Source organism: Ammospiza nelsoni, chromosome 12, assembly GCF_027579445.1.
Source record: "Ammospiza nelsoni isolate bAmmNel1 chromosome 12, bAmmNel1.pri, whole genome shotgun sequence".
Classification (NCBI taxonomy): domain Eukaryota; kingdom Metazoa; phylum Chordata; class Aves; order Passeriformes; family Passerellidae; genus Ammospiza; species Ammospiza nelsoni.
In genome coordinates, this window is record NC_080644.1 from 9,377,591 (window position 1) to 9,403,680 (window position 26,090).

General features: G+C 47.1%; 2 protein-coding genes across 3 annotated transcripts; one reads left to right on the forward strand and one right to left on the reverse strand.

Annotated features, from left to right (window-relative positions):
• Positions 1–1,097: 1,097 nt before the first annotated feature.
• MANBAL (mannosidase beta like) lies at positions 1,098–9,196 on the reverse strand. 2 transcript variants are annotated; one of them, XM_059480986.1, is made up of 4 exons: positions 9,149–9,196; positions 7,849–7,897; positions 5,969–6,163; positions 1,098–3,522 (listed from the first exon to the last, which is right to left on the reverse strand). In XM_059480986.1, exons 3-4 carry the CDS (start codon positions 6,116–6,118, stop codon positions 3,415–3,417), a joined length of 258 nt encoding a protein of 85 aa, XP_059336969.1. In that variant the 5' UTR covers positions 6,119–6,163; positions 7,849–7,897; positions 9,149–9,196; the 3' UTR covers positions 1,098–3,414. The 2 variants fall into 2 exon arrangements, with proteins under 2 accessions (XP_059336969.1, XP_059336970.1); XM_059480987.1 differs by lacking the exon at positions 7,849–7,897 and having other exon boundaries at positions 9,149–9,181.
• A 9,947-nt stretch (positions 9,197–19,143) lies between these two features.
• GHRH (growth hormone releasing hormone) lies at positions 19,144–24,193 on the forward strand. Its single transcript, XM_059480985.1, has 6 exons — positions 19,144–19,229; positions 20,044–20,157; positions 20,824–20,928; positions 22,028–22,165; positions 22,440–22,536; positions 23,326–24,193. The coding sequence occupies exons 1-5, from the start codon at positions 19,150–19,152 to the stop codon at positions 22,501–22,503; spliced, it is 501 nt and encodes a 166-aa protein (XP_059336968.1). The 5' UTR covers positions 19,144–19,149; the 3' UTR covers positions 22,504–22,536; positions 23,326–24,193.
• The last annotated feature ends 1,897 nt before the right edge of the window (positions 24,194–26,090 follow it).

Consider the following 26,090-nt stretch of genomic DNA (forward strand, 5'->3'; position numbering starts at 1 on the left):
AGAATGAAAGTAAATTAGGTCTGAACAAGATTAACAGGGATTTAATTGAACTATGTGAACTGGAACTCCAGTCACGAGCTACTTATTAGTGTGTCTCAAGGGATTGTGCTGCTGGCTCTGGGGGAGCACAAGGCTGCATTGTGAGCCTGGGACAGCTCCAGGGGACAGCCATGGCCACAGCCTGGCCAGAGAGGCAGAGCTGCTTCAATGTGATCAGAAACAGGGAAAGAGCTCCAAATCCCAGCCACGTTTCTACAGAGCTGAGGCATGTCCTGCTGAGGGACAGGAGCTCTGTGACACACACGAGCAGAGGAAATCCTCAGCCAGCTCCTGGCTTTGGGTGGCACAGCAAGGTGTGGCTGCAGAGGTGCTGCCTACTGGCAGGTACCTGGAGACAGACCTTTGAAAACCTCCCCTTCAATAAAATTGACTTAATGAGGTCTTCAGCTCCCTTTGGGATGTTAATTACAAAACAGCCTGGAGAAAAGTGCTGGGGAATTAAAGGAGTCGCCACACTAGTCCTTCTCTGCTTTGGTTTTCTGGTGAGAGAACCAGCAGACACTTGCCAGAGCTTGGCTACCAGGAACCAACACACACTTGCCAGAGCTTGGCTGCCACATTGGTCTCACTGCAGCCAAGAAGAGCCACCAGACAGCCCCATGCTCCAGCCATGCAAACCTGGGCTCCTGAGAATCCCTTTTACCAGCCTGCTGAATCCCCATCAAATCCCCTGCTTGCATTGTTAACAATCAATGCCTTTATTGGGGGGGGATACCTTCATGGGAGCTCTTAGAGCCAAAAACCTCTCATAGGGGGTAAATTGATTTAGTCACTGGCTGGTTTTCTCCCTCCTTCCAGGAAGGTGAAGCAGTTTGAAATAGTTTGCTACTTCCAAGTCAAACATAGATACAGATCCACACATGCCTGACAGTATTAACTAACCAATTTCTCCCAGATTAAAGGATCTGAAAGGATTTCCCTTAATGGAGCATTTTAATGAATAAGTTATTTATGTCCCTGTGTTCCTATAGCCTGGGAGTTCTGGCAGCTTTCACAGTGAAATGTGAGGGAACAGACAGCACAACTTTAAACACAGATTTCTTTTGTAACAAAGATTCTGATGGCATTTATTACACATTTCAGGATAAACTAAAATACATGGGTTATTGGTAATCTCTACAGACTCTAAGTTCAGCAAACAAGAGCATTCAAATAGGTATAAAGCTGTCAGGAACAGACTGGGGAATTTATCTTCATCCCTCTTCCCCCCACCAGAACCAAACCCCAACATTCATGATTTCTACTGAGCAATGAGTGAGCAGCCTGCAAACAGCTGGATGTGGACATTGATGTAGCAGCTGCTATTTCACTAACAGCCACACAGTGCCCACTGCCAACTGGTTCTGAGCTGCAGGAGTGACTCTGTATTTTGGATAACGTGTGTCCTGTGATTCCATTAAAGCATTAACTCCCTGCTTTAGGTGACCTGCAGAAAGCTGGAATTTACATAAAACCATTCTCATGTATTAAAATGGAAAGAGTGATCTGCAGTATCCACTCAGGGCTTTTCTTTGCCCTGCAGATCAGAGACAGAGCACAGGTCCATCATGGAAACTCATGGCACAACACTGTTCTTTGTTATCTGCGTGGGAACTTTCTGTAATATTTCTTTGTACTGAGAACTTAAAGCAACTTTAGAGTGCTTGTGTCTCCTATGCTTTGTTCTGTCCTCCTGGTATTGCCTTCATGTAGCTCAAAAAAAAAAAAAATTAATTCGAAAAGCAGAATTTAAAGCAGAACTCCAAGCTGGATTTTAAGAAGTGCAACTTGGTGCCAGCATTCTGGCTAAGAGCATCAGAGAGCCTGGAGCGGGGAAGCCAGAGCCACACTGGTTCTGAGATCCATCTGTCACCCCCAAAACCAGCAAGAGTGAGCAGAGGACGTGGCTGCTCTCAGCACTGATGGTTTCTGTGAGTGTGCTGCTCACCTGCTGTTACAGAACACACACCTGGGCTCACCAGGCATTTGTGACTCGAGGATGGGAGTGTGTGTATGCAAAGAGGATCACAGACTTGCAGCCCTGCCAGGGAGAACCCTTCCTTCAAAGCTGCTCTGAACCCTGGGTGCGCCTCAGAGAGCAGGTTCTCCTCCCATTGACTCACTCCTGATCAAACAAACCAAGATGTGAGCTGGCATCAGGAAGCCTGAGCTGCTCTGCAGAGACTCCGGGGCTACGTCACCACCTATCTCCTTCCAGCCCTGTCTAGCCATATTTAAATCCAACTCTGGCTTGTCCCTGGGCCTGGAGAGCCAGAGCCTGAAAGAACACAGTGTCTGTGTCTCCTCCATGCAGTCATGGTACACAGCTGGCCTGCCACCCCTTGGATCTTAAAATACCTCATCTCCTCAGGCTGAGAAGGTGTTCACCCTCAGGAGGAGCTCAGCCAGAGGAGATGGAGCAGACTGTGGCAGGGAAGGCTGGGAGGGGATTTGCAAGGGCAGTGATGCCCAGCTGTGCTGAAAGAGGGCCCATGGTCAGGGCTCAGCCAGCTGGCAGGAGGGTTTATCCCTTTTCATGGCACAGAGAGGCAGAGCAGGCTGACACACCACCAGTGCACCAGGCTCCCACCTCAGCAGCTCTTCTCCAGTGCCCAAGTTTCCAAGAACAACTCCCCTAGCACAGGCATTAAATTCTGCACCTTCCAGAGTCAAATTGTTTCCTGATTCTTGTAGTCATTGCAATCCCCACCACAGCCTCAGCTCCCTGAAATGTACCTGCTTTCAAAGGTGGGAATGGAAAGGAAGAGTGCATGGGTGGGGAAACAGCCACGCTGGGGAAATGAAAGCTTTCATCTCCAGCAGTCTGGAATCCTGTGAGTTATTACCTAAAGAATTAAAGAATATGACAAAGGCATTATGATTAAGCCATAAAATGCAGCTATGTATTTCAGACTAGATGACAACAGAGATGAATACAAAGCTGTGCAGTGTGGCATTCTTGATCCATTTGATCCCTCTGCCTTCAAAAAGCACAACACAAACCGGTATCCAAAGCAGCAAACTCATGCTCCACTTTCCACAGGGACTTCACAACAAATCCCAGCCAGCAGGGAGGAGCCAGGCCAACAGCCCTCTCTACCCACCAGAACTGGAAGAAGTCACTTTAATGGTGACTGACACATTAATCAGGTCAAATGAAGTCCTGGACATGTGAAGTTCTCTTTGCTTGTAAGAAATCTATGGCAGAACCCCAACCCTTCCACTCTTCTAAGATTCTTCTCCCTTGCCCCTGAAAAGTAAAAGATGGCAATGCCAGAAAACCATTATAAGAGAGTTAGTTGCCTTTGATGTTGTCTCTGAGGAAGCACAATTACAGGTGGTTGGTTGGTCTTGGGAGGCTCATCAGTCACACCTCTATCGTTTCTTTTTGGTTTCCTTCTTAGGTTTCTTGCTTATCTGTGGAGCAGTTGCCTTTGGCTTCTTCACTGGCTCTGAATTCTTGGGCTCAAAACTGTCAGAGTCCTACAAGAATCAATTAAGAAACAGTCAGTAACTCTTTTTTTACCATTTGCTAACAGGTTGCATTGGGGATTCAAGTATAAACCAGAAGAAACAAGTGCTGGGTATCTCTGTTGGAACACATTGATGTCAAACTGAGGCCACATTTAATGAGACTCGAGCAGCAGCATCTCTGCTCCTTCTGCATGTGCTTTTTGATGAGTGTGAGTTTCTGCACAGAAACAGCTTGTTACCAGAGATGCCATTAAAAGCTTAAATATCTAAAACAGGCTTTGGAGAAGAAAAACTTTGAAGGCAAGAAGAAAATCAACAGTAAATGAAAACTATTTGAATTAGGAAAAGATAACATATAATGACCAGGATACATGGAAACAGTCAGCAGGCATTTCTGCCAAACATTAATCACTATCATGTGCAAGACAAAAAAATATTCCCCAAAGCAGCAGTAAGAATATAAAGTTCAGAGCCTCTAAAATCTGAGGAGGGAATTGCAGGCAAAGCTTTCTTCACCTGGACTAACAAAATACTGAGATGTGATGCTTGTTTCCTTCAGAGAAGATGAGAGATAATATTGCAGCCATGGGAAATAAAACCTAGTTATCTTGTGAAAACACAAGGGAACAGCGCCAGTCTCCTCTGAGAAAGCACACACATGCAGATTGCCTCCTTTCATTAAATGCATTTGAGTATAAATATTGCTTTAGCATCTTGGGTTCTCTCAGCCTGAGTGTGCCAACTGGAAAAGGACACACCAAAAATGGCTGAGCAAGACGTGCGAGTTCCAAGCTTCCCAGCCAGAACTGCAGATAATGGAGGGGGAGGCAGCATCTGACAGTGGACTTTTAATCAAAGGGCTTGGTTCAAAGTCTCTCAAGTTCCTGGGCTATTACAGCTCACATCTGTGTGGCTTTCCAAGGAAGGAGACTTGGCTGGCTTTCCAAAGCTGTGATCAGTGCACAGGGAGCTGGCTGTTACTCAGGGAGGCAGAATGCTGCTGCCATAACGTGAACACTGCTGCCTTCTAATGTCCAAACTTCAAAGTCTGAGGCTCCAAGGCAGCAAGTTCCCCAATATCCTATGCAGACTCAAACATCATTCTCAGGATCTGGAGAGGCAGCCTGTGGTGTTTATGGTCTTGTAAACAAGTCATATGGACAGCACATCAAGAGGACAGTTTATATATGGAGAAAATAAACACTAGAGTATGCAAACATCAAGGCATACTGCAGATGTAAGCAGTAAAAGGTCCTTGAGCCTCATTTTAACTGGGGGTTGGTCTCCAGTTTCCCACTCCAGACCAAAGCTCTCACTCTTTCCAACTTTCAAGAATGGGGTGACCTGGTATTTCTCAAAAATTTACTGGGGAAATGATGGACTCTGACAGACAGGTGCTGGTGACTGCAGAGTAACAGTGCAAAGGTTGGACTCAATGATCTTGAAGGTCTTTTCCAACCTGAATGATTCTAAGATTCTAAGACTTGCAATGCCACTGCCTGTTCATCCCCCTGCTGGGAGCTGCATGACCCATGGCAGGACAGCATCACATCACAGCAGCAGTTAAAGAAATGTGTGGAAAAACTGGGTTATGAACTTCATCCTTCACTCTGTACCTCATCCTGAGGAGTTCCCTTCCCCCAAGAGGCTGAAAATTTCCAGGCTTCCTCTGCACAGGAGGGAGCAAACATGGAGATAAAGAGTCTGAAAACAAAACTCCCCATGCTGAGTTGTTACTGAAAATATACCATGAACATCTGTATCACAGCACCAAACCTGCATCCTGATCACCTTGCAGCACTGAAATACCTGTCCCCAGCACCAAAGACATTTTTGTATTTAATGAAGAAAGCCAGGAAGATGCAGGATATCCCTCAGTCTAGAGGAACAGCTCATCTCAACCTTTCCCTTTCAACTTCTCCAGTGCCAGCTACATCAAAGGACCCTTGGGCACTGGATGGGATGTCAATGGTGAAAACTGCTTTCCTCACCTTTAGGAAATACTAGAAATCTCACCTGCACCTTGCTTCCAGAAACCACACACAAACCCAAGCCCAGAGTCATGTCCTGAAGGCAGCTCCTGCCAGGGGATGTCCTGCCTGGCAATTAATGAAGGAAATCAGCAGCAGGATGACAATATGGGTTGGGACAATGCCTTCTCTTGCAGCCAGGAACTGCACATGCATTTAGCACCTTGTCAGTGCTTCAGGTTGCTTTTTTCACTGATATTAAGAGAGATCCCGGCTCAGATATTTGTTCCTGACTTTCCTACCTGGTGGTAAATCACAAGACAGAAGCTGGAGGTGGAAAAGCCAGAGAGAAGGAAGGAGACTGAACAATGAAACTGTCACCAATCCCAGGGACAGCTGTGTCTCCATTAGCCACTCCACATTCCCTCCCATCCTGCTTTCCCTGGCTCTGCCCATTTATATCAATATTAAAGAGCACTACTCACTGCCTTGTGGGACTTGGACACGGGCAGGATGATGGCCAGCACACAGATCAGCTGGAAAATGGCTCCAAAGAAGAGTCCATAGCGTAGCACATTCTCCATGAACGTGGGCTCAGGGATCTCAGGTGGGGAGAAATCCAACTCTGCAGCCATTGTCAGTGCACCCTTCTCCTCTTCTGCTCTCAAGAAGGCTGGTTACTGCAAGGGGGAAAATACAGAGCAATTTTTTGCATCATCCTTTCTGGCATTTGCTTTCTGTTACCCAAAAATGACAGACCCCCTCATGGAGGTTTGGAGATACTCTTGATCAACTGCAGCAATAACAAAAAGGAAAATGAAAGCTGTGTTTAATTTGGGTGTTTGTCACCTGCCTAAAAAATAGCACCCAACTCCTGGTATTAGGCCATTTGTGGATGAGGAGCAGACAAAATATGACCCATGCTCATGAAACAATAAGGGAAGAGCTTAATAAACAAGAATAAATTTCTTCCTGAAGTTGATCACACATGCAAGTTGATTACCATTTATTTTTACTTATATTGTCTCTGTGGTCACAGCCTTGTTGTTTTAGATGCTGTACAAACCCAGCAACTTAAACCACAAAGAAACAGAGCAGTTGAAGGCAGAGGAACAAGTTATGTGAACAAATTTAAGTGTGGCTTTAGTGGCTGGTTACACTAAGCCCCACACAACTTAAAACAGCCTCCCAGGTAGTTTGTGGCAGAGTTAAATATTGATCTCTTGGGTCCCAGGCTTCTCAGCCATGAGACCATCCTTCCTTCCTCCCTTTATCTTCTGCTAATGGAGTTGTCAATTTGTCCTATGAATGAGTAATGGCTTTTCACAACGAGGGAGAACTCACTGCCAGAACTGCTAGAGTAAGCCTCAGGAAGTCCCCAAAGGGAAATCCAATTAGTCTGAGATGCCATCACACTCAGCTGTGATTAGTGCCCCACTCGGTTTTCCTGACCTGACTGATCCCAGTGTGCATTCCCTGGATCAGCACTGCTCACTGAGAGCCACAATTCTCTCTGTACCACTAAAATTTGGGTGTGACTGAGTTTGTGTGCTGAGTTTACCCCTAGGAATTATCTCCAAAGCAGGAGATATCTTTGCATTTCTCAGGCTGGGAGGAGATTGTTGCAATCTGCAGATGTGCCCCAGTCCAGAAGGATGGTAAATGTGGCAAATTCCAGCAAAGTAAGAGTTGATAAATTTGAGAATCAACTCAATGCCATTGCACAAGAGGCAACTATCACTTGGTGATACACTAAAGGGAGAGGTAAATAAACTACAAAAATAATTATTTCATTTTCATTTAGCTGAAATACAGAATATTATTTAGAATTTTAAGACAGGAGAACATTTCCAACTGCACAGACTGCCAGCCCCTGGAATAGAGAGACTGTAGAATCCCTGCTGCTGGTGACTGAGGAGGGCAGATCAGATAAGCACTGCCCTGGCATGGGTGTGGGTATATAAAGTTCTGCCTTTGAACCAGGAGATAAGAATAGGTGACCTCTCGAGGTCCTGTCCAGGTCTGTACTTCAGTGAAGGAAAATGTTTTAATTTTTGATTCAATCTCAGTCAGCAGGGGCTGTGTGGGACCTGTAGATGAAGTCAGGACACACTGACCCAGCCAGGCTCAGCCAAAGGCTGCTCAATGCTGTGAACAAAGCCTGCATGCATGTGGCCCATCCCAACTGCTTTGGCCTTTTAAATCACCTCTCCCAGCCCACTAAGGCAGCAGTTCCTAACCAAGACACGGAATCACCTCGGAGTTGCATTTATCTCATCTGGATATCTTTTGAAAGCATTACTGTTGCCTGCCCCTGGCCCCTGTCCTCAAACACAGCAGGAAGGGAAGTTCCTTCATTCCTCACCTGGAGTCTCCTCAGGACAAACTCCTGCTGACAACCCCAATTCACACACCTGAAACACAACACACAGAGATAAACAGGAAAAGGAAACACAAACAATGAAAGCAAAAAATCTCTGTCCTCATCTTCTACAACTCTCCCTCCTTCCCCCTTTTCTAGCTCACCTCCCTGAGGGCATTAGTACTTCTCCAACAAATCCAGGGGCCAGGACCAGCACCAAGAGCTCTCCTGCAGGCTGGCAGCAGCTGCCATCACCATTTGAGGCAAAATGCCATGAAACATGGTCAGAAAGAACCTGGCATTGTGGTCAGCTAATTACAGCAGTGTCCTTGCTTGCTCAGGCAACACACCCTCGAACCATTGATTTTCCTGTCATCACTGGAGCCCAAACTCTGAGGAAAACTCCTCAGTTTTAAAAAACTCCAGTGGTTCACACAATGCCCAAAGCCTCTGCCTTGCACCTAAGCCAACAGGTCTCTGGATGATGGAGCCTTCCTCCCTGTCCCCAAGAAGTTCAGTTTCACCACTTTTTCCTCAGATAACATCTCTTCTTCTCCACAAGTTGTCAGCTGCCTTTCCTACAGACCACCTCACCATGGCCACACTTAAAGCAGCTCTTCTTAAACTGCACCACAGAGGATGGGGCTGTTCCCCATGGCTCAGGAACACCCTCTGTGATAAATAACCATCATATCTCCAGGATCAGGGCTGTGCACCAGCCAGGAGACACTCCAGCCTTTCTTCTTGCTGCACTGTGTTTCCCAGCTGATGTCTTCACCTGGCACTACATAAACAACTGGCAGGGGGCGAAGCCACGGGAATAGCTAAAGCAATGTGTATTAGCCTCTTATTGGGGTGGAAATAAATAAATAAATAAATAAATAAATAAATAAATAATAAGTTCTGACAATTAAAGATTCCATCAGAGGAGGCCAAAGAAAGCTCAAGTTGGAATTTTTAAATGGCTCAGCAGGTGTCGGGATGGAGCCTGTGCAATTTCCACGGGCTGTTCCTGCCCGCACCGCTGGATCCATGGCCGAGGAGCCCAGCCTGGGACAGGGGCCCGGGGGCTGGCAGCCGTGCCCGGGCTGTGGCAGAGCAGCTGGGCAGCCCCAGGGAGGGGACACCGCTGTCCCCATCCCTCCGTCCCTCCGTCCCTGCCGGGCCAGCCCCGCGGTGCCGCCCGGTCTCGGCAGGACCAGCGGCCGCCCCGGCTCTGCCCTCGATCCCAGGGCGATGCTGCAGCCACCGCCGCCCCTGGCCAGCGCCCCGTGCCCGCAGAGCCCCGCCCGGCCCCGCTCACCGCCCGCTCCGCTCCGCTCCCGGCCCCGCCGCCCCGGAACGGCTTCCCGGCCGCTGGAAGCGCTTCCGGCACGGCCCGGCCACCGCCCGCCCCGGCACCGCCCCGGAGACCGACCGTGACAACCGACCGTGACAACCATCCCGGCAACCATCCCGGCGACCGACCGTGACAACCATCCCGGCAACCATCCCGACAACCGACCGTGACAAACATCCCGGCAACCATCCCGGCGACCGACCGTGACAACCATCCCGGCAACCATCCCGACAACCGACCGTGACAACCATCCCGGTTACCGTCTGTGACAACCATCCCAGCAACCGACCGTGACAAACATCCCGGGAACCGTCCCGGCGACCGACCGTGACAACCATCCTGGCAACTGCCCTAGCAACCATCCCATCAGCCGCCCTGGCAACCATCCATGACAACCATCCCAGCAACCATCATTACCAACTGTCCCTAGCAACCACCCCTGGCAACCACCCCAGCAACCATCCCTAGCAATGGCTCCCATCAACCGTCCCTAACAACCGTCTCTAGCAGCCCCCCAGCAGCTGCCCTGTGCAACCACCCCACACCCCTGCGCACTGCGTTCCCAGGGCAGCCCAAGGGTGATGCAGGGCCTGGGCACCGCGGGCAGTGGGGTTTGGGGCTGCACTGCCCTGTTCCTCCAAACCCCTGAGGTCAATCAGCCCCAGGGTGCGTGGGCCCAGCCCAGCTGTGGGAGCCTGTGGGTGCCTGGTGGGTCACACAATCCCTGAATCAGTGAGGTTGGAAAAGACCTCTGGGATCACCCAGTCCAATCTATGACCTAAACACCACCTTGTCAACCAGAGCAGGACACTGAGTGCCACGTCCAGTCTTTCCTTAAACACCTCCAGGGACAGTGACGCCACCACCTCCCTGGGCAGCCCATTCCAATGTCTAATCACCTTTTGTCACAGACATGTTTTCTGAAAAATCCTTTCCTTAGGATTTTTTCTCCTGAGAGGCTGAGAGGCCTCAGGAACAAAATGTAAACAATGGTATCTGCTGCTGTGGAATGCAACAGGTGCATCTGTGATTGGTTGTTTCTAATTAATGGCCAATCACAGCCCAGCTAGCTTGGACTCTCTGAGAGTCAGAAGCTTTTTTTATCATTCCATTCTTTCTTGCTAGCCTTCTGATGAAATCCTTTCTTCTATTATTTTAGTATAGTTTTAATATAATATACATATCATAAAATAATAAATCAAGCCTTCTGAAATACGGAGTCAGATCCTCATCTCTTCCCTCATCCTGGGACCCCTGTGAACACTGTCACCCTTTCTGTGAAGAAATTCCTCCTGATGTCCAACCTACACCTCCCCCTGGTGCAGCTTGAGGCTGTGTCCTCTCATCCTGGCTGGGTGCCCATGGCAGAAGCACCCCAGGCCTTTACACCTCACCCCCCTAAATCTCTGTGAGGGTTTTAATCCCACCACCAATTCTGTGGCCTTCCAGTCCTGGTGGGTTTCTCTTTGTCCACAAGGTTTTCACCTGCTCCCTTGACATACTCTGGCAGCAACAATCAAGATGTGCTTCTGGCTTTGCTCTTGACAGGGATTTTATTTTTAATTTTATTTTTAATGTCCTGTCCAGTTTCCAGCTCTGAACTGGAGATGGCTCCATAGGATGAGCTACAAAGGGGGAAATGCCTTGGGCTCTGTTTTACTCTGTTTGTGGTATTTAAGGAATCTGATTTGTTTGCCCTTTTCCTATCCCTAAACTATCAGAAGTGCCAGGTTGGTTTTTCTGCAGAGCTTTATTACCAGAGAGCCTAAATACTTTGGGGGAAACCTAATCAGTTACTTATCTACTGAGGAAGTAAGGTATGGTATTTGTAATAAAAGGATTTTCTAGGCTGTTACCAAGCATTTGAATCAAGTGGATATTAATGATAACAATTTCAAAGATTTTTTAGCAATTGGATTAGATAATCCTTCATGGTTTTTAGTGCAGAAGACATTACAGACAACTGGAGAACACTGCTGAGTGAATGGCAGAAGCCAGAGACATTTATACACAGAAAGTTTCTGGCATAATAATCCTAAGAGAAAATTGCTCTTAAATGGAGCTTCTCCTGCCCTTGGTGAGTGACTAAGGGATATTTCCAGAGCTCAGGAAAGCAGTAAATTCTGCCCTTTCACCTTCTCACCTCCCAAACTCTGAATGTTTGGGATGAAAAAAAAAAAAAACCACTGAGAAGGAAAAAATAATTATTGAAAATGTCAGGAGGGATCTTATCAGAATGGATTAACAGGCAGATTAAATTCTTCCCAGTATTACCAGTACACTGAATGTGCTGGTGCTGCTGCCCATACACCTCACAGGCTCCAGTCCTCACAGATGGAGTTTGCAGGCATAAAGACCTTTGTTACTGTACATTTTATTATTTTTCTTCTCTCCCCAACAGAAATGGCACAACTCACTCAAGCAGAATTAGGCAGGTGAAATGTGCAGTGTTTAGGCAACTCCTGCCCCTTCTCTCCCCCTCTATTTCCCCCCAAACCCTCCAGGGCAAGAGCCACAAGCAGGTGGTGCCACCATCCCACTGTGGCTCCCCACCTTCCCCAGCCCCACACTGACCCACTCCTTGCACTGACTGGAAATGACAAAAAAGGGAAGCTGTTTATTAAAAAAAAGGAAGATTTTCCCAAAGCCTACTGGATGTAAGTGGGTTTCAAAGCTAAAATTGATTAAACAAGTGGACACGGCAATTTTGTCAGCACTCTGTTCTAAGCAGGGACAATGCTCAGGCAAGAAGTCTTTCTTCAAATCCAAATAATCTTTGGCTTCTTTTAGTCCTTTTTACATTTCTTTCTTGTGGTATTTCCTGCTTGTCTTTGCAGTGAGGCTGCTTTATTATCACTCACTGTATGTGTGATCCTTGTGCTCCAAGATCTCTTCATCCTCAGGTTGCACATTTGTATTCAGCCAGGAAAAAAATTACTGACAACTGTTCTTATTTCTCATCTCTTACTGGAAACACAGCCTTCCTCATTCCTTCTCCATAAACCACATTTTGCCCTCTTGATGCCAGTACCATCTCACTCTTATTCGGTTTTTTATCAGAGGCTTTTCAAAGGATTGAAGCTGCCTCTCCCTGTTCACCGATCCTGGCTGTAATATGCTGTGTAACCTTCTAGCCAAGGCTCCTTTCCAAACTGAAATGAGAGTGCTAAGACCAAAAATGAGCTCCTTAATTACTGACATTCACTGCTGGCATCTCAGCTCTGTCTGCCACGGCTGGAGGAGGAAGGAGATGGTGTTTAGAGAGCCAGAAATTCAGGAATCAGTAACTCTCAAGCCTCCAGCTGAGTGCGACGTGCTGATGCCTGGCTGAAACCCCTGGCAGTTCACTTGGGTGGTGCTGAAATGCTCCAGAGCTCTGCTAGGAAATAAACAGAGGCAGACAGGTATCTAGAGGCTCTATAAATGGATCCCACCTGCAGAGCCCATCGTGCCTCCTGACACAAGCACATCTCACGGGCTGCTGCCGCTCGCTCTGTGGCACAGGCTCAGGGACAGCTCATGTCTGGAGATTAAGCAGGATTTTCAAGCAGGCTTTTAACACCATGGGACAGTCCTTCCAGCAGCCCTTCTTGCACATTTTGAATCTCTGATTTATTTAGTCTGTTTTTAATCTGATCCCCTGCCTCAGACTCGTTCTCAGAGTGCACACAGTGCTCTTACCCAGAGTGTCTCCTTCCTTGAGATTATTTTGATAAATGTTTGTATTGGGCTTTCTACCAATTTAAATTCCTCCAGGAAAAATTCTCCTCAGGAACTCATTGATGTTCAAAGGGTTGAGTCTGGAGGATCTGAAGATCCAAGTCTCAACACTTTATCCTTCCAAGAAGAAGAAACCAAGTCTTGTATAATTTTCTAATGGCAAGTCTCACCACACCCGCTGGGTTGGAGTTTTGGTTTTTTTGTTTCTTCCTTAGAAGGAACTGGTATCACAGGCTAAATCTTGTCTTTCTCATCTCATTTTAATTTGCTTGCCTTCCACAGAAATGACAGGATTTCTACAAAGAACTTAGAAATGAAAGTTACTGTGAACACAGCAGTAATGAACGCTGCAATTAAATGATTATGAATTTATTATAATGTGCCTGAGTTCTGCCACTTGGGAAAAGACACTTAAACCAAAATGGATTCCATCCCACCCCCATTTCAAACCCAGGAAAAATCCATAATTTTTACTCTTAGCAGTTCTGTTTAATTCACCATTAGGGCATTTGTTAGTCACCATCCCACCTCTCACAGATATTTCTGCATAAGCCAGAGGGAGAGCCTGTGGAGCCTGGTGGAGAAGCTCCAAAATTGACCTTTTCTGGGTCCGGGGAAGACAGGAAGGTTTTGATTGAAGCTGGGACAGGAAATCCCAGGGACAGAAATGCTGCTCTGTTTATGCTGTTGCAGAACTCCTAAGCTGGATGCACCCAACAGAGCCTCGAGGGTTTTTAGAAATTTCTGCTGCCCCCTTCAATTAACCCAAAGCCATTGTTTTGGGTCTTGCTGGGTCCAACTGTGCATGGCAGGAACCCAACCTGGGCAGCACCAGGAGAGCCCTGGGATGATAGATGATAGCTTTATAGAGCCCTCTGTGGAAGCAGCTCTCCTGAGATATGAGCACAGCTCTCCAACCCAGGCTGGGCAGCAGGCAGATATGAACAAGGCAGTTATAAACTGGTTATCCTTGATCAGAGAAATATTGCCTGGTATCATATCAGCTCTGTGTAAGGCAAGGGGCCAGCTGGATGGAGAATCAGCTCCAGACCAGGCTGTAAGATAATACCTTGAAATAGCACTGGTTTAACAGCTTGATCCGATTCATCTGTTCAGCCAGTGCAGCACCAAGACAGTAGAAGAAAAATAAGTCATGCTGAAAAATTAGTGCAACTGGCCTCACACATGAGAGAACACAAACACATTCAATAAAAGCTAACAAAAATCCATTTAGTTTGCAGGGAGTGCATGCAGCTGTGTGCACCAGGACCAGGATTTTGGAAAACCTGCTCTGTACTACCCAGGAATCCCCATCTCGAGTGGATGACAGATGATACACCTGTCAGATTTGCAAGAAACAATGAGAGACAATAACTGGGTTAAACCATCACTGGATGGTCCTGACCCCCTGCACACACAGGCACCCCACTGCACCATCCTCCCTGCAGTCCCTCTGTGCCACCAGCAGCTGGGATGCCACTGTGGTGCCAGGTGAAGGAATTTGGCAGCAGGCAGACATGAGTCATCTCACCTGCTGAAACTTCTTCCCATCACGGAGTCCTGCAGGCCCTCAGACAGGACAGTCTGCATCCCCATCAATTCAGGGCATTGTGAAGTCAACATGGAAAACCTGGCAGGTGGAGCTCATGCTGACACCTCATTTGGAGCTCCTCTGAACTGTCCTGGTCTTGTTGGCTTGAAGGCTCTGTGCTGGTTTTAATGGGGCTTTCATGAGCCTTGTTCCAGGAATGAGCACAGCTGCTGGTGGTGCAGCACCCCAGGGAACACCCCTGCCTCTTTCCAGAGCACATCAATGGAGCAGGGCTCTCCAGCTGCTCTCTGGGCTTGGTGTGAGGCTGTGAGGTCTGTGAGGGACTGAACTGCCCCCCTGGTGCAGGTGTGAGTAACAAAGGAGAAGGAGGAAAAGGCTGATAATCAAAGAAAAATAAAATAGCAATAAAAGATCAACCCTCCTGTTCATGCAGCGTGAGAAAGTACTAATGGTTAACTCACTCTCATTGTGGAGCAGAAGGAAAAAATGGAATTGCAGAGGGAAAAACGAAGTTTACCTGGCAAAGTGAATTTGTCATTCACTCTGCCAGATTACTGCTATTATTTGCTCTTCACTCTTAGAGGGATAAAGAGAAATCGTGCAAATGACCCTGGGCTGTGGCACAGCCCCCTCTGCACTCACACACACACACAGAGGATGCAAACACAGCCTTTGAAATCCAGGAGGATAATTGATGCTGTGACGGTGGAAGCCCACGGGACTCCGGAGGGAGCTCAGGTATAAAAGGCAGAGATGAAGCTCCCTGGCAGCCAGAGGACACCGGGAGCTCCGGGAGTGCCCTCCGTGCCCGGCACAGCCCGCGGGCTCCCGGAGCAGCGCCCGAGAAGAACCTGGATCTGCAGCCGGGGAAGGAGCACCTGGGCAGGGGCTGATCCAGGAGGAGCTGGTTTTCTCCAGGAAAGGTAAGTGGGAGCCTCTCTGTGCGTTTAGCATGATAATGTCTAGTTGGAAGTTGGGCACAATTAAATTCCACTGAAATGCAATCAAAGCTGGCATCAGGAATGAGCTTTGCCAGGTGCCTTTGTACCATCTCAGGATTTATACCAACACGTTTTTGTACCAACTCACAGAATGAAACAACAATTGAGCTACATCATAAATGCAAGCCAATGGATTTATCCTATAGATGAGCTTTATAAAGCATGTTAGATGAGCTTTATTAAACAGATGAGCTTTATAAAACATGCTAGACGAGCTTCATAAAACATGTTAGATGGTTACTAGCTGTAGCACATTTTTCTCTTTTGCTATGTTGATGTGAGTTTCTTTTTCCCTGGCAAATGAACGGTGTTTTACTCACCCAGCAACGAAACTGTGCTTGAGCCAAAGCAAAGTGTGAGGAGGAACACAACTCAGTGCTACAGGTAATGCAAAGCCAGCCTGGGCACAGGGAGGCACTTAAAAGGATTTCTGCTTTTCTAATGCAGCATTTCAGGGGATGAAAGTTTCAGCTTTGTAAAACAGCAGGCATGGCAAAAGCTTCATTTCATCTACACAGAGGTGTTTTGAAGACTGCTCAGGTTGAGGTTTCAGAATTGGCCAGAGGCAGTTACCCAGCTCTCCAACATCACGGCCACAATGCTGCTGTTCCCAGTGCACAGGATGGAACAAAGCTATTACACCTCATCTGCTGGAATGGTGCTAAAAGCTCTTCATCTTAAGGGAGATTTATTTATTAATCATTTTTTCACATGCTGCCAGAATGGGAAGGGAAGGTGTCCCTCACCTCAGGAGAATTTTGAAGGTGACAATGTTTTGCAGAGCTGTCGAGCTGCCTGCACACAGGGTGACACTTCCATTTCCCAGCTTCTCTTCTGAAATGCAGACACATCTGGGAAGGGATGTAGAACTTTCATTTTTTATTTATTCCTGAAGGAAAAAGGGAGACAGACATACCCCCAAAATCTGGAAGCAGGCTGTAGCTAAGGGAGAGAAGACAAAGCAGGATAGGGGAAGAGGAACAAAGCCAGAAAAAACCAAAAAAATAATTTCAAAGAGACTAATAGTAGAGAAATGAAAAAAAAAAAGGATCTCAAATGTTCAAAAAGCAATTCTAGAGAAAAAAATCCAACATTTAAAGAGAAGCCAGAGAGAAAGAAAGTGGTGATCAGGGCTGTGTCCTAGGAAGAAGGGGAAGCATACAACATTGGGCATTTACATTGGCACTTAACTTCTCAGTTCACACAGAAGCTTCTCTAATACTGATTACATCTCCTGTTGGAACTGTCTATAGATGCTGGTGCCACAGTCTGTTGGTACCCACTGATAGATGCCTTAGATAATTTCCTCTATCTAGAAAGATCTGACTTGGGATTTTCTTGAAGATATTTAGGGAAGAGGCGCAGAAGCAGCATGTTTTTCCAAATTCAAAAGAAAAAGTCAAAAAAGAAAAGGAAGCAGGGGATTTGTTCTAAAAGCAGAAGTCCTGTCTGTCTATCAAAGTCTATTTAAGCATTCCTTGGCTCTTTGGTGGGGCAAAGTGATTGTGCAGGAGGAGGAGATGCCACCCATCAAGGAGCTTTGCAGGAGCTACTGTGCAATTCCCAGGGGAAATGCTGGGGAAGTTGCTGGTCCCATCTGGGAGCACAAGTAACTGGAAACAGAGCCTGGGTGAGAACAACTTGGTGATAAGAAACCCCATTCCTTAGAGGGACACCTTTTCCATGTCTGTCTGTGCACTTTTGGCACTGCCACTAATTCTGTCATTAACTTGCCTGGTGTCAACATCAGACCACTGCAAGAGCTCAGGTCCTCAATCAGCCTCCCCCTCTCTGCTCTGCCCAAGCAGAAAGGAGAGCTCACTAGTGATGTTTTCCAGCAGAGAGCCTCCCTCCCTCCTCCCCCGTGGGTAAAACCCAATCCTTGAAAGTTCACTTGTGCAATCAGAAGTCCAAACAAGCCCTTTCCATCTGGGAGCTGCTCCTTTTACAGGGAACTCTCGTTATACATTTGGAAGAGAGGTTTTTTCCCTCCTCTTAGGGAGATCAAACACCTTTCTGCTCTTTTCTTGTGTATAATAAGATAGGGAACAGGGAAACTTGGTATTTTAAAGGTTCCTATCCACATTCTTTAAGAATCTTCTTTGAGCAAAAGATCAGTCGCTTTCAATGGAAGCTGGGGAAGAGCGGCATTCACTGAAATACCTTCGTCCTGTTGCTGCTTCCAGGGACAAAAGCTCGGCATTCAGCTGGGTGTTCAGCCCCCGAGGGTGGGTGACCCCGGGCTGCTCCGGCCTGAGTCATCCTCAGCCCTTCAGCCAAACCTGGGACACAAAAACTGCACCCACGGCTGAGCCCGGCTCACTGCTCCAAGGCTGGAGCTGCTCTCCACAGCAGCAACCCAGCCCTTCCAAAGGCACATATTGACATATTTCAGTCCTGTCCTCTCTCCACAGCAGCAACCCAGCCCTTCCAAAGGGACATGTTTACATAGTCCAGTCCTGTCCCCTCTCCACAGCAGCAACCCAGCCCTTCCAAAGGCACATATTGACATATTTCAGTCCTGTCCTCTCTCCAGAGCAGCACCTCAGCCCTTCCAAAGGGACATGTTTACATAGTCCAGTCCTGTCCCCTCTCCACAGCAGCAATGCAGCCCTTCCAAAGGGACATAATTTCCATATTCCAGTCCTGTCCCCTCTCCACTGAATGAACAGGCTCTGTTTTGTTTAGCAAACCAAGCCCAGCAGTTGTCTTTGTTAAATGGCTCTGCCAGGGGTACCTCTGTGCCTGTATTGCCCCTCTGCCCAGGAGTTTTGTTTGGATTTCCCTCTTTCTCTCCAGCCTCTGGACAGCCAGAGGGACAGCCCAGGCACAGACCCGTGCTCTGCAGGTACAGCCATGAGAGCAGAGCAGGTGAAGTCCCAGGGCTGGCTGCAGAAGGTTCTGTGCAGGTTCCTTTCACATCCCTGCCAGCTGCTGCCCTCACCCAGGTGCTTTTAGAGCCCTGCAGGGGCTCCTGGGGCTCACAGCAGCCCCAGAGAGAGCTCTTTCATTGACCTCCAGGTCAGTGAGGGGCTCCCACAGCACCAAAACCTGACAGAGCAGACCCAGCTCCAGGGAGGGCATCACACACAGCCATTGCCCTCCACAGGGGACACTGTGCCACACCGAGACAGTTCTGCCTTGGGAAGCACCACAGCCTCAGAGGAACATTTCCAGTCCTTCTGTGCTGAGAAATGAGCAGAGGGACTTGTGGAATTTGCAGGCAGTCCCAACAAGGGAAGAGATGAGAATATTGACTCCATGTTTCAGAAGGCTGATTTATTATTTTATGATATATATTATATTAAAAGAAAACGATATACAAAAACTATACTAAAAGAATAGAAGAAAGGATTTCATCAGAAGGCTAGCAAGGAATAGAAAGGAATGATAATGAAATCTTGTGACTGACCAGAGATTCCAAGACAGCTGTGCTGTGATTGGCCATTAATTAAAAACAACCACATGAGACCAATCACAGATGCACCTGTTGCATTCCACAGCAGCAGATAATCAATGTTTACATTTTGTTCCTGAGGCTTCTCAGCTTCTCAGGAGGAAAAATCCTAGCAAAAGAATTTTTCATAAAACATGTCTGTGACAGGGACTGAGAACACAAGGGTGGCACTTGTCCTCCCCTCAGTGCCCTGACTCAGCTGCTCTGCATTTTAGGTGATTCCAAGGGGTGGAAGATGCTGGATAAGGCCACCCTGCTCCTGTTCCTGCATTTAGTCTCATGCTCCACCTCCTCCCCTCTCTACCCAGCTCTCAGGTAAGTGCTGAGTGCTTTACCCACACTCTCACTCTGCCTCACCTCTGACCTTGTGCAGAATAAACAGCTGCCAAACTAAAGTTGCCAGCACTTCTGAAAGATGAGTTCTAAATGTGTTTCTAGGCCTATTCCTCTGCCCTGTCTTAATTTTTTGGGTATACACTGCTGGCCTAGAGGTGATTTCCAAAGAAGGCAGGCACCTGATGGAATATTTCAGCCCAAAGAGTTGCGTTTAGAATTGAATGCTGGGTTCTGTAAAGGGAAATCTGGCAATCTCCAGAGCAGACAGCATCTCCAGCCCAAACACTGATAAAAATTTGTGGCTGCAGAGCACCTGCACTGAAGTCAGAACTGCAGATATTCTAGTACATGAAATCTACAGATACCTATTAATATTTCAAGTATTTCCTTGTTGGGTCTTACAAGTTGCAACACTGATTTGTACTTCGACAATGAATAGAAACATAAAAATGAGTGTTGGCTTCTCTAATGTGGATTTGCAGTGTCCCATAGAAGATGCTTTAGCCTTGTGCCAAAGGCATGCACAATGACACCAGGAACAGTGGGATTCTGCTGGGAGCTCAGTGAGGGGGGTGTGTGTTTGAGGCAGCTCTACAAACCATCCTTCCACTGCTGGGAGAGCTTCAGGGCAGTTTCTAACTGGGGAGACTGACAGACAGCACTTGTATTACTGCTAAGATGGGATGAAAAATGGAGAAAGAACAAGCAGGAGAGTAGGGAATGATGGCTAAGAAGACTGAGCCCCAGCTGGATCTGAGCACAACCCACAGTGTACCTGGGGTTTCTCTTGCAGGTTCAGCCCAGGGCCGGTTGCTGGCAAGGCCGTGAGCTTCCAGCTGCAGCCCAGCAGCCCCCTGGCAGAGGAGCAGCAGGAGGAGGGCTTCCTAACAGACCCCACTGAGAAAAGGTTGGTGCCTCCCCTGCCAGCCCTGCTGCTGCTGCACAGAGTGCTGGTCACAGCCCAGGAGCAGCTCAGTTAGTCCCAAACCATCACCCGTGGCCAGAGCCGTGTCCTGCTGTCCCCACCAGCAAGGACACACTGACAGGGGCAGGCTCACACGCCCAGGGCTCCTGCAGGGAACAGAATTGTCCACTGAGCTCTGGGACTCTATCTGCAGGGATGCTAGAGCCTCTCCTTTCCCTCTCTGCCTGGAGACAGAGGATCGTTATTTCTGTCTGAAGCACAGAGGACTCACCCTTACAACAGCCCAGGGGTTTGTGCTTCCCCCTTTACCTGTGGATTTTCTGGAGCCTGGGTCTAACCACAGCCTAAAGATGTGCTGGGGGCTCTGTCACCCTGTCCCAGACAGAGCCCTCCCAGGAGGTGCTGGTGCTGCTGCAGAACACCGGGACAGCCCAGCCCAGCCCTGCCCCAGGTATTTCATTTTCCCTGCTGCCTCCATGTCAGGATTGAACTCCCTCAAATCCTTTTACCCTCCAACACTGATGCAGTCCCACACTACCAGGTGCTTGCTGTGGTGACCTGCCCTGGAATGAGCCCTGTGACGTGTGGGCTGTTCAGTTTCTCTCACTGACAGCTCAGAGATCACCCTGTGCTTCCTTCCCTCCCCAGGATGCAGCGCCACGCTGACGCCATATTCACTGACAACTACAGGAAATTCCTGGGGCAGATTTCAGCCCGAAAATTCCTCCAGACCATCATTGGCAAGAGGCTTGGGTAAGCCCCAGCACCCTGCTGCCCTAGGGCTGGGTTTTGCCCATTACCCTGGGCAGTTTTCCACACACCTGGCAGAATTGGCTGCTTTTCATTGCGGCACAAGCAATCTCTCCTGCTGCTCCACATCCCAAAGGGCATTCTGCATCCCTGCAGTCTTGGATACCCCTAATCACAGTTATCATCCTAATTAATGCTTTCCTCCAAGGCTGTAAGCATCAGATCAGCCCAGAGTTCTGCTGCAATACCAACAAGCAACAATATTTGCTGATAATGTTTGCAATGATCCTTCATTGGTAGGGAACCTGTAGAATTTGCAGACAACCCCAGCATGGGAAGAGATGAGAATCTTGACTCCATGTTTCAGAAGGCTGGTTTATTATTTTATGATATATGTTATAGTATATTATATTATTTATATTATATATTTATATTATTTATATGATATATATTTATATAGTATATATTATATATATTCATATTGTTTATATTATATTTATAGTTATATTATATTTATAGTATTTATATTATATTTATATACTGAAACTATACTAAAAGAATAGAAGAAAGGATTTCATCAGAAGGCTAGCAAGGAATAGAAAAGAATGATAATTAAGTCTTGTAACTGACCAGAGTCCAAGACAGCCGGACTGTGATTAGCCATTAATTAAAAACAATCACATGAGACCAATCACAGATGTACCTGTTGCATTCCATAGCAGAAGATAATTACTTTTACATTTAGTTTCTGAGGCTTCTCAGCTTCTTAGGAGAAAAAATCCTAATGAAAGGATTTTTCACAAAATGTGTCTGTGACAGGAACCCTTATCCCTGGCCTGGTTTAAACACAGAAAACAGCCTCTCCATTACCCTTGGCTGCTTAGATCACTGACTGCCACTGAACAAGACCAACTGGTCAGATGCAAGCCAGCCCAACCCATCTTCTAGCAAAGCAGCAAATACAGTGACCAGTTTCTTTCTGAAATTAAGCAGTGTCATTAGGCTCAGTCTCAGCAGGCTCCCTTTCAGTGCTAAGCCAAACTTGGAGTGAGGCACAAAAAGCATGTCAGAAACAAAGAGGTTTCTCCTCTTCACCCACCAGAAGCAGCGAGAGCAGCCCAGGGGAGGGGCTGCAGCAATTCCTGAGCCGGCGCCAGTCCGACAGCATCCTGATGGACAGCCAGTACCAGCAGCAGATGGTGCTGAGGGACTTCCTGGGAGCCATCCTGCAGAGCCACAGGTGGGTGGCAGTCAGGTCATCCTCTGCCCACTGCAGGAGCACACCCAGCTCCTTGTCACCGCCTGCCTAACAGGGGTGAACGTGCTGAATTAAGTGCCCTTTCAGGGAAAGAATAAGGCTGAGCTCACAAGCAGGGTGCAGATAAGAACAGCCTGCACCACACAGCAGCACATCACTCAGGCTGTCTTCTCAGCCTTGTAATCCAGTCAAATAGCAGAAAAGAGAATTTCTCTCTTGATCCCAGTGATGCCATCCCTGTCCTCTTCCTTGGCAGGCCTCAGGACATTGACAGCAGTGGGCTGGAAGGCTTTCCCAGCACCCTGGCCAAGCTCATGTAAATATTTCTCCCTTTTCCATCTCCCCACACTCTGGTGAGTACCATTCCCTGCTCAACCCTGTGCATAACTCACTGCTGCTGCACTGCTCAAGGCTTGAAGGCTCTCCTTCAGCAATGCCAGCTCCCACTGCTGCCCATGAAAAAGGTGCTTGCTGCAATTTAAGGGGGAAAAAGCTCCCAATCAATATTATCAAGTACCTAAAACTCTGCTAGATTGAACAGACAGAACACAAGTGCTGTGGAGCTGCATGTGGATGCCTGGGAACAGGTTTGCAGCAGCCCAAAGCAGCAGGTCTAGGCCAGGCTCAAAGCAGACAAAATCTTTCTCCAGCAGCAGAACCTGTCTCTAGGTCCCTGGGACATGTCAGGTTTTCCCTGCACTAGAACAGCAGATAGTTTTGCTGTTTTCTGTATCCCTCACTCCTGAAAACAGTCAGCTGGAACTTGAATTATGCTCCAAGTCTTGTCATTCTTGAGGGAATGAGAGACAGCACACCATCCATCCTTGGGAATACCTTCCCTTGATCAGCTGTCCCACAGAAATGAAGCCTGTCCAATGCTGCCAGCAGGATTTAAAGGGGTGTGGAGAGATCAGTGTGCACACTGAACAAAAGAGGGGCTGGGGAAGAGAGGGAAGATCAGAACTCTACATTAATCACACAGCTGTGAGAGCATAACATTCCAGCATCTCCCTTGCCATGCTTGACTTGGTTACCTTTCCACACATAAGGTCAGTCAGGAAAAGCCTCCAAAGGATGAAAAAATGTCTGTGTGTGCTTATGAAGTTTTCTGGTAATTCTCTTTTCCTCCTCTTTCTGTCTAGAATAATTCAGAGCTCATGGACCAAACTGTACAGTGAGCCCTTCATGGCTGTGAAGACACTCCCAGATGTGAGCAGCTGGAACCTGATGCACACACTCCTCAGATCTGATCAGAGGAATGCAGTGCTGAAGCACCACTTAATTTACTCCAGTCTTTACAATTTAACTCCCCTCTTGAAATACTGCTCTGTACTAAATTAGAAAACAAACCTCTGTGGTTTAACCTCAGGCTGCTATACACAGACTAAAACAAGTGAGAGACTTGTAATCCTGGGGACATCCTGTCTGCTAATTAAGGTTTCTAATCACAAAGTGTGGCAAAATTTCTGCCAAGTCATCTTTCTGTTTGAAGACTTGATTAATAAAGATGAGGCCACCAAAAGGCACCTTTAGGCAACTTAGTAAATTGATTACAGCATTCTCTAAATTGATGCTGATGGCACAGCCACAGCAAGGATCAGGGTGAGGTGAGAGATGAATTCACACATCTGCCATTCACTGGAAACACTGCCCAGGGCTGCTGCTGCCTGCCTGACACAGAATAAACTCTAAAATGCTCAGCTATGGTTCCTGCTCAGCCTTGAGGAGTTCAAGCTGAAGTTATAGCTCTGCCAGAGCTAAAGGAGATCCCTGTGCATCAGATTGGGCTGTCACTGTTTCAACTCAACCTCCTGTTGCAGCTGTAAATGTTTTAAAAGGAGTAAGTTATTAGCCCAGTGATCTCATACAGCTCCTTGCTCCCTCTCACCCCAATCCCTCTGTGGTTTGTGTAATTATGTCTTCAGAAATGTAAATAACATCAGGATGGGGTCTGCTCTCCCATCAGCAGCAGGAAATAAGAGTTGTTTGAAATAAACCTGTCCAACAGCAGGTCAAGGTGGCTCTTTTGTTGAGACCTAAGTTTCTTGAGGAAGATGCTCCTCAGAGACAGTTGTCAAGTGCACTAAGGATGACTCAAAACTGGGCTAACAAAGACACCAGCTCCAGTACCAATAACAACACCAGGCTGGAATCACAATGATATATAATATACATACACATCACACATTGTGATATATATCACCATATAAATGTGTGTTTAGGCCTAGGAAGCCTTCCCTCCTTGCACTCCAACAATTCCATGTTGGTCTGCAGCTGTTACCATCTCATTTTTCCTCAGGTACCATGTCAGGTACCATGAACAGGAGGCTCCAGTGTGCATGGAAATAATTTCATCCTTGTACCGACTGCCTCTCTGTTAGAGCCTGTTCAGGTTTTACAATTCCAGCTCTAGGGAAGGGTTACAAAGCACCCAGCAGGATGGGGAACACTGAGAGGATGCTGAGGGAGAGCAGTGCAGCTGTGGCAGCAGCAGGAGCACTAAAGGATAACTGCTGCCCTTCCACAGGCCCTTCCTTTTGCTCCACAGAGCAGAAATACACAAAGGAATCACCTGAGTAGCCTGGTCCAAAATGGATTTCTAAACATATTCTGTAACAACACACTCAAAGCCATTAGGACTTACTACAAGGAAAGGAATTACAAACAATGAAAAAGATTCCTAAAGCAGTAAGTAGAGACAGAGTAGCAAAAATTATTTAAACTCTGTTAAGTGGCATAACAGGCATATGCAAACATTGGATTGGATACTGCCAATAAAATCAAAACCCTTTCAAAAACATTTCAGAAAGTGTTTGGGTGATTAAGTCTGTGATTAAATGGATGGGTGAGTGCAGCTATTTAGAATAAGAGATTCCTTTGGAGATTCAGTTTGCTTCAAAATGAGGAAACAAATGCTCAAACTGTGAGATTAAATATAAAAACAAAGCAAATAAAAAATATCTGAGGACTAAAAGACCAAAATAATAAAAACAATCTTTCCTAATCCATAAGTAGTACAATCAATAGCAACACACACAGCTTAGAGAAGACACATCACAGGGGCACTCCATGATTCTCCTTTTGCATCCCTGCTCTCCTTGGATAAAATGCTGCAGCTCTAGAGGCACAGGGAAAGTTCTGTCCTAGCACAAAGCATCAGCAGAAAGAATTAGTTACAAAGCTTCTAAGTGAGCAGTAACAAAATCCAAGGCTAAAAAAATATTTCAGGGTAAATGATTATGAATAGCTTTGTTATTTCTTGTCTAAAACTCCTTTAGTCCCAGAGGACTTGAATGCAGCCTGAGATCTGGTGTTTGAAGGAGTGCAGGGGAGGTCACAGAAGTTCATGAAACCTCTGTGGGCCCACCCTAATGTTCTCACTGCAGCAGCAGGTAGAACAGCTACAAAGAGCAGGAACAGTGAGCTAAGTGTGAGCAACAGCATGGGGAACAGACAAGGTGGGTTTAATAAAGGGGGGTCACGTCTCACACACGTGAAATGCTTTGGAGGATTCAGCTCCACACCCTCTATGCACATGCTTGCTTGCTGATGTAATTTTCCTGGATTTCCAGAAGACTTTGATAAGGTCCCTTTGCCAAAAGGCCTCTAAAGCACCTACCCTTGACACAGGATGCCCAGGAGCAGGGGAGGGAGCTAAATGTTAAATTTTCCATGTGAAAGTTGCTCAGCAGGAGGAGATTTAGGCCTTTGGTTATTACTATCTGTGAGTCCTTCAGTAACACCCAAAGCTGCTGCCTCAGCACTGCTTGGTGGTCCTGAAGGGAGTAATTAGGTGGAAATTAGAGTTTGAGTAACTCAAACACGGCCACATGGCAAGCAGCACACCTGGCTGTGGTTTCACAGGAGAGCAGAAGCAACAACCTCCCTCAATCTGGAGTGAGAAGGT

Coding starts and splice junctions, on each gene's coding strand:
- MANBAL (XM_059480986.1), bottom strand. CDS start 6,118: ATGGCTGCAGAGTTGGATTTCTCCCCACCTGAGATCCCTGAGCCCACG. Junction 3,523..5,968: donor TGTCCAAGTCCCACAAGGCA/GTGAGTAGTGCT, acceptor TGATTCTTGTAG/GACTCTGACAGTTTTGAGCC.
- GHRH (XM_059480985.1), top strand. CDS start 19,150: ATGCTGGATAAGGCCACCCTGCTCCTGTTCCTGCATTTAGTCTCATGC. Junction 19,230..20,043: donor CCTCTCTACCCAGCTCTCAG/GTAAGTGCTGAG, acceptor TTTCTCTTGCAG/GTTCAGCCCAGGGCCGGTTG. Junction 22,166..22,439: donor GCCATCCTGCAGAGCCACAG/GTGGGTGGCAGT, acceptor CTTCCTTGGCAG/GCCTCAGGACATTGACAGCA.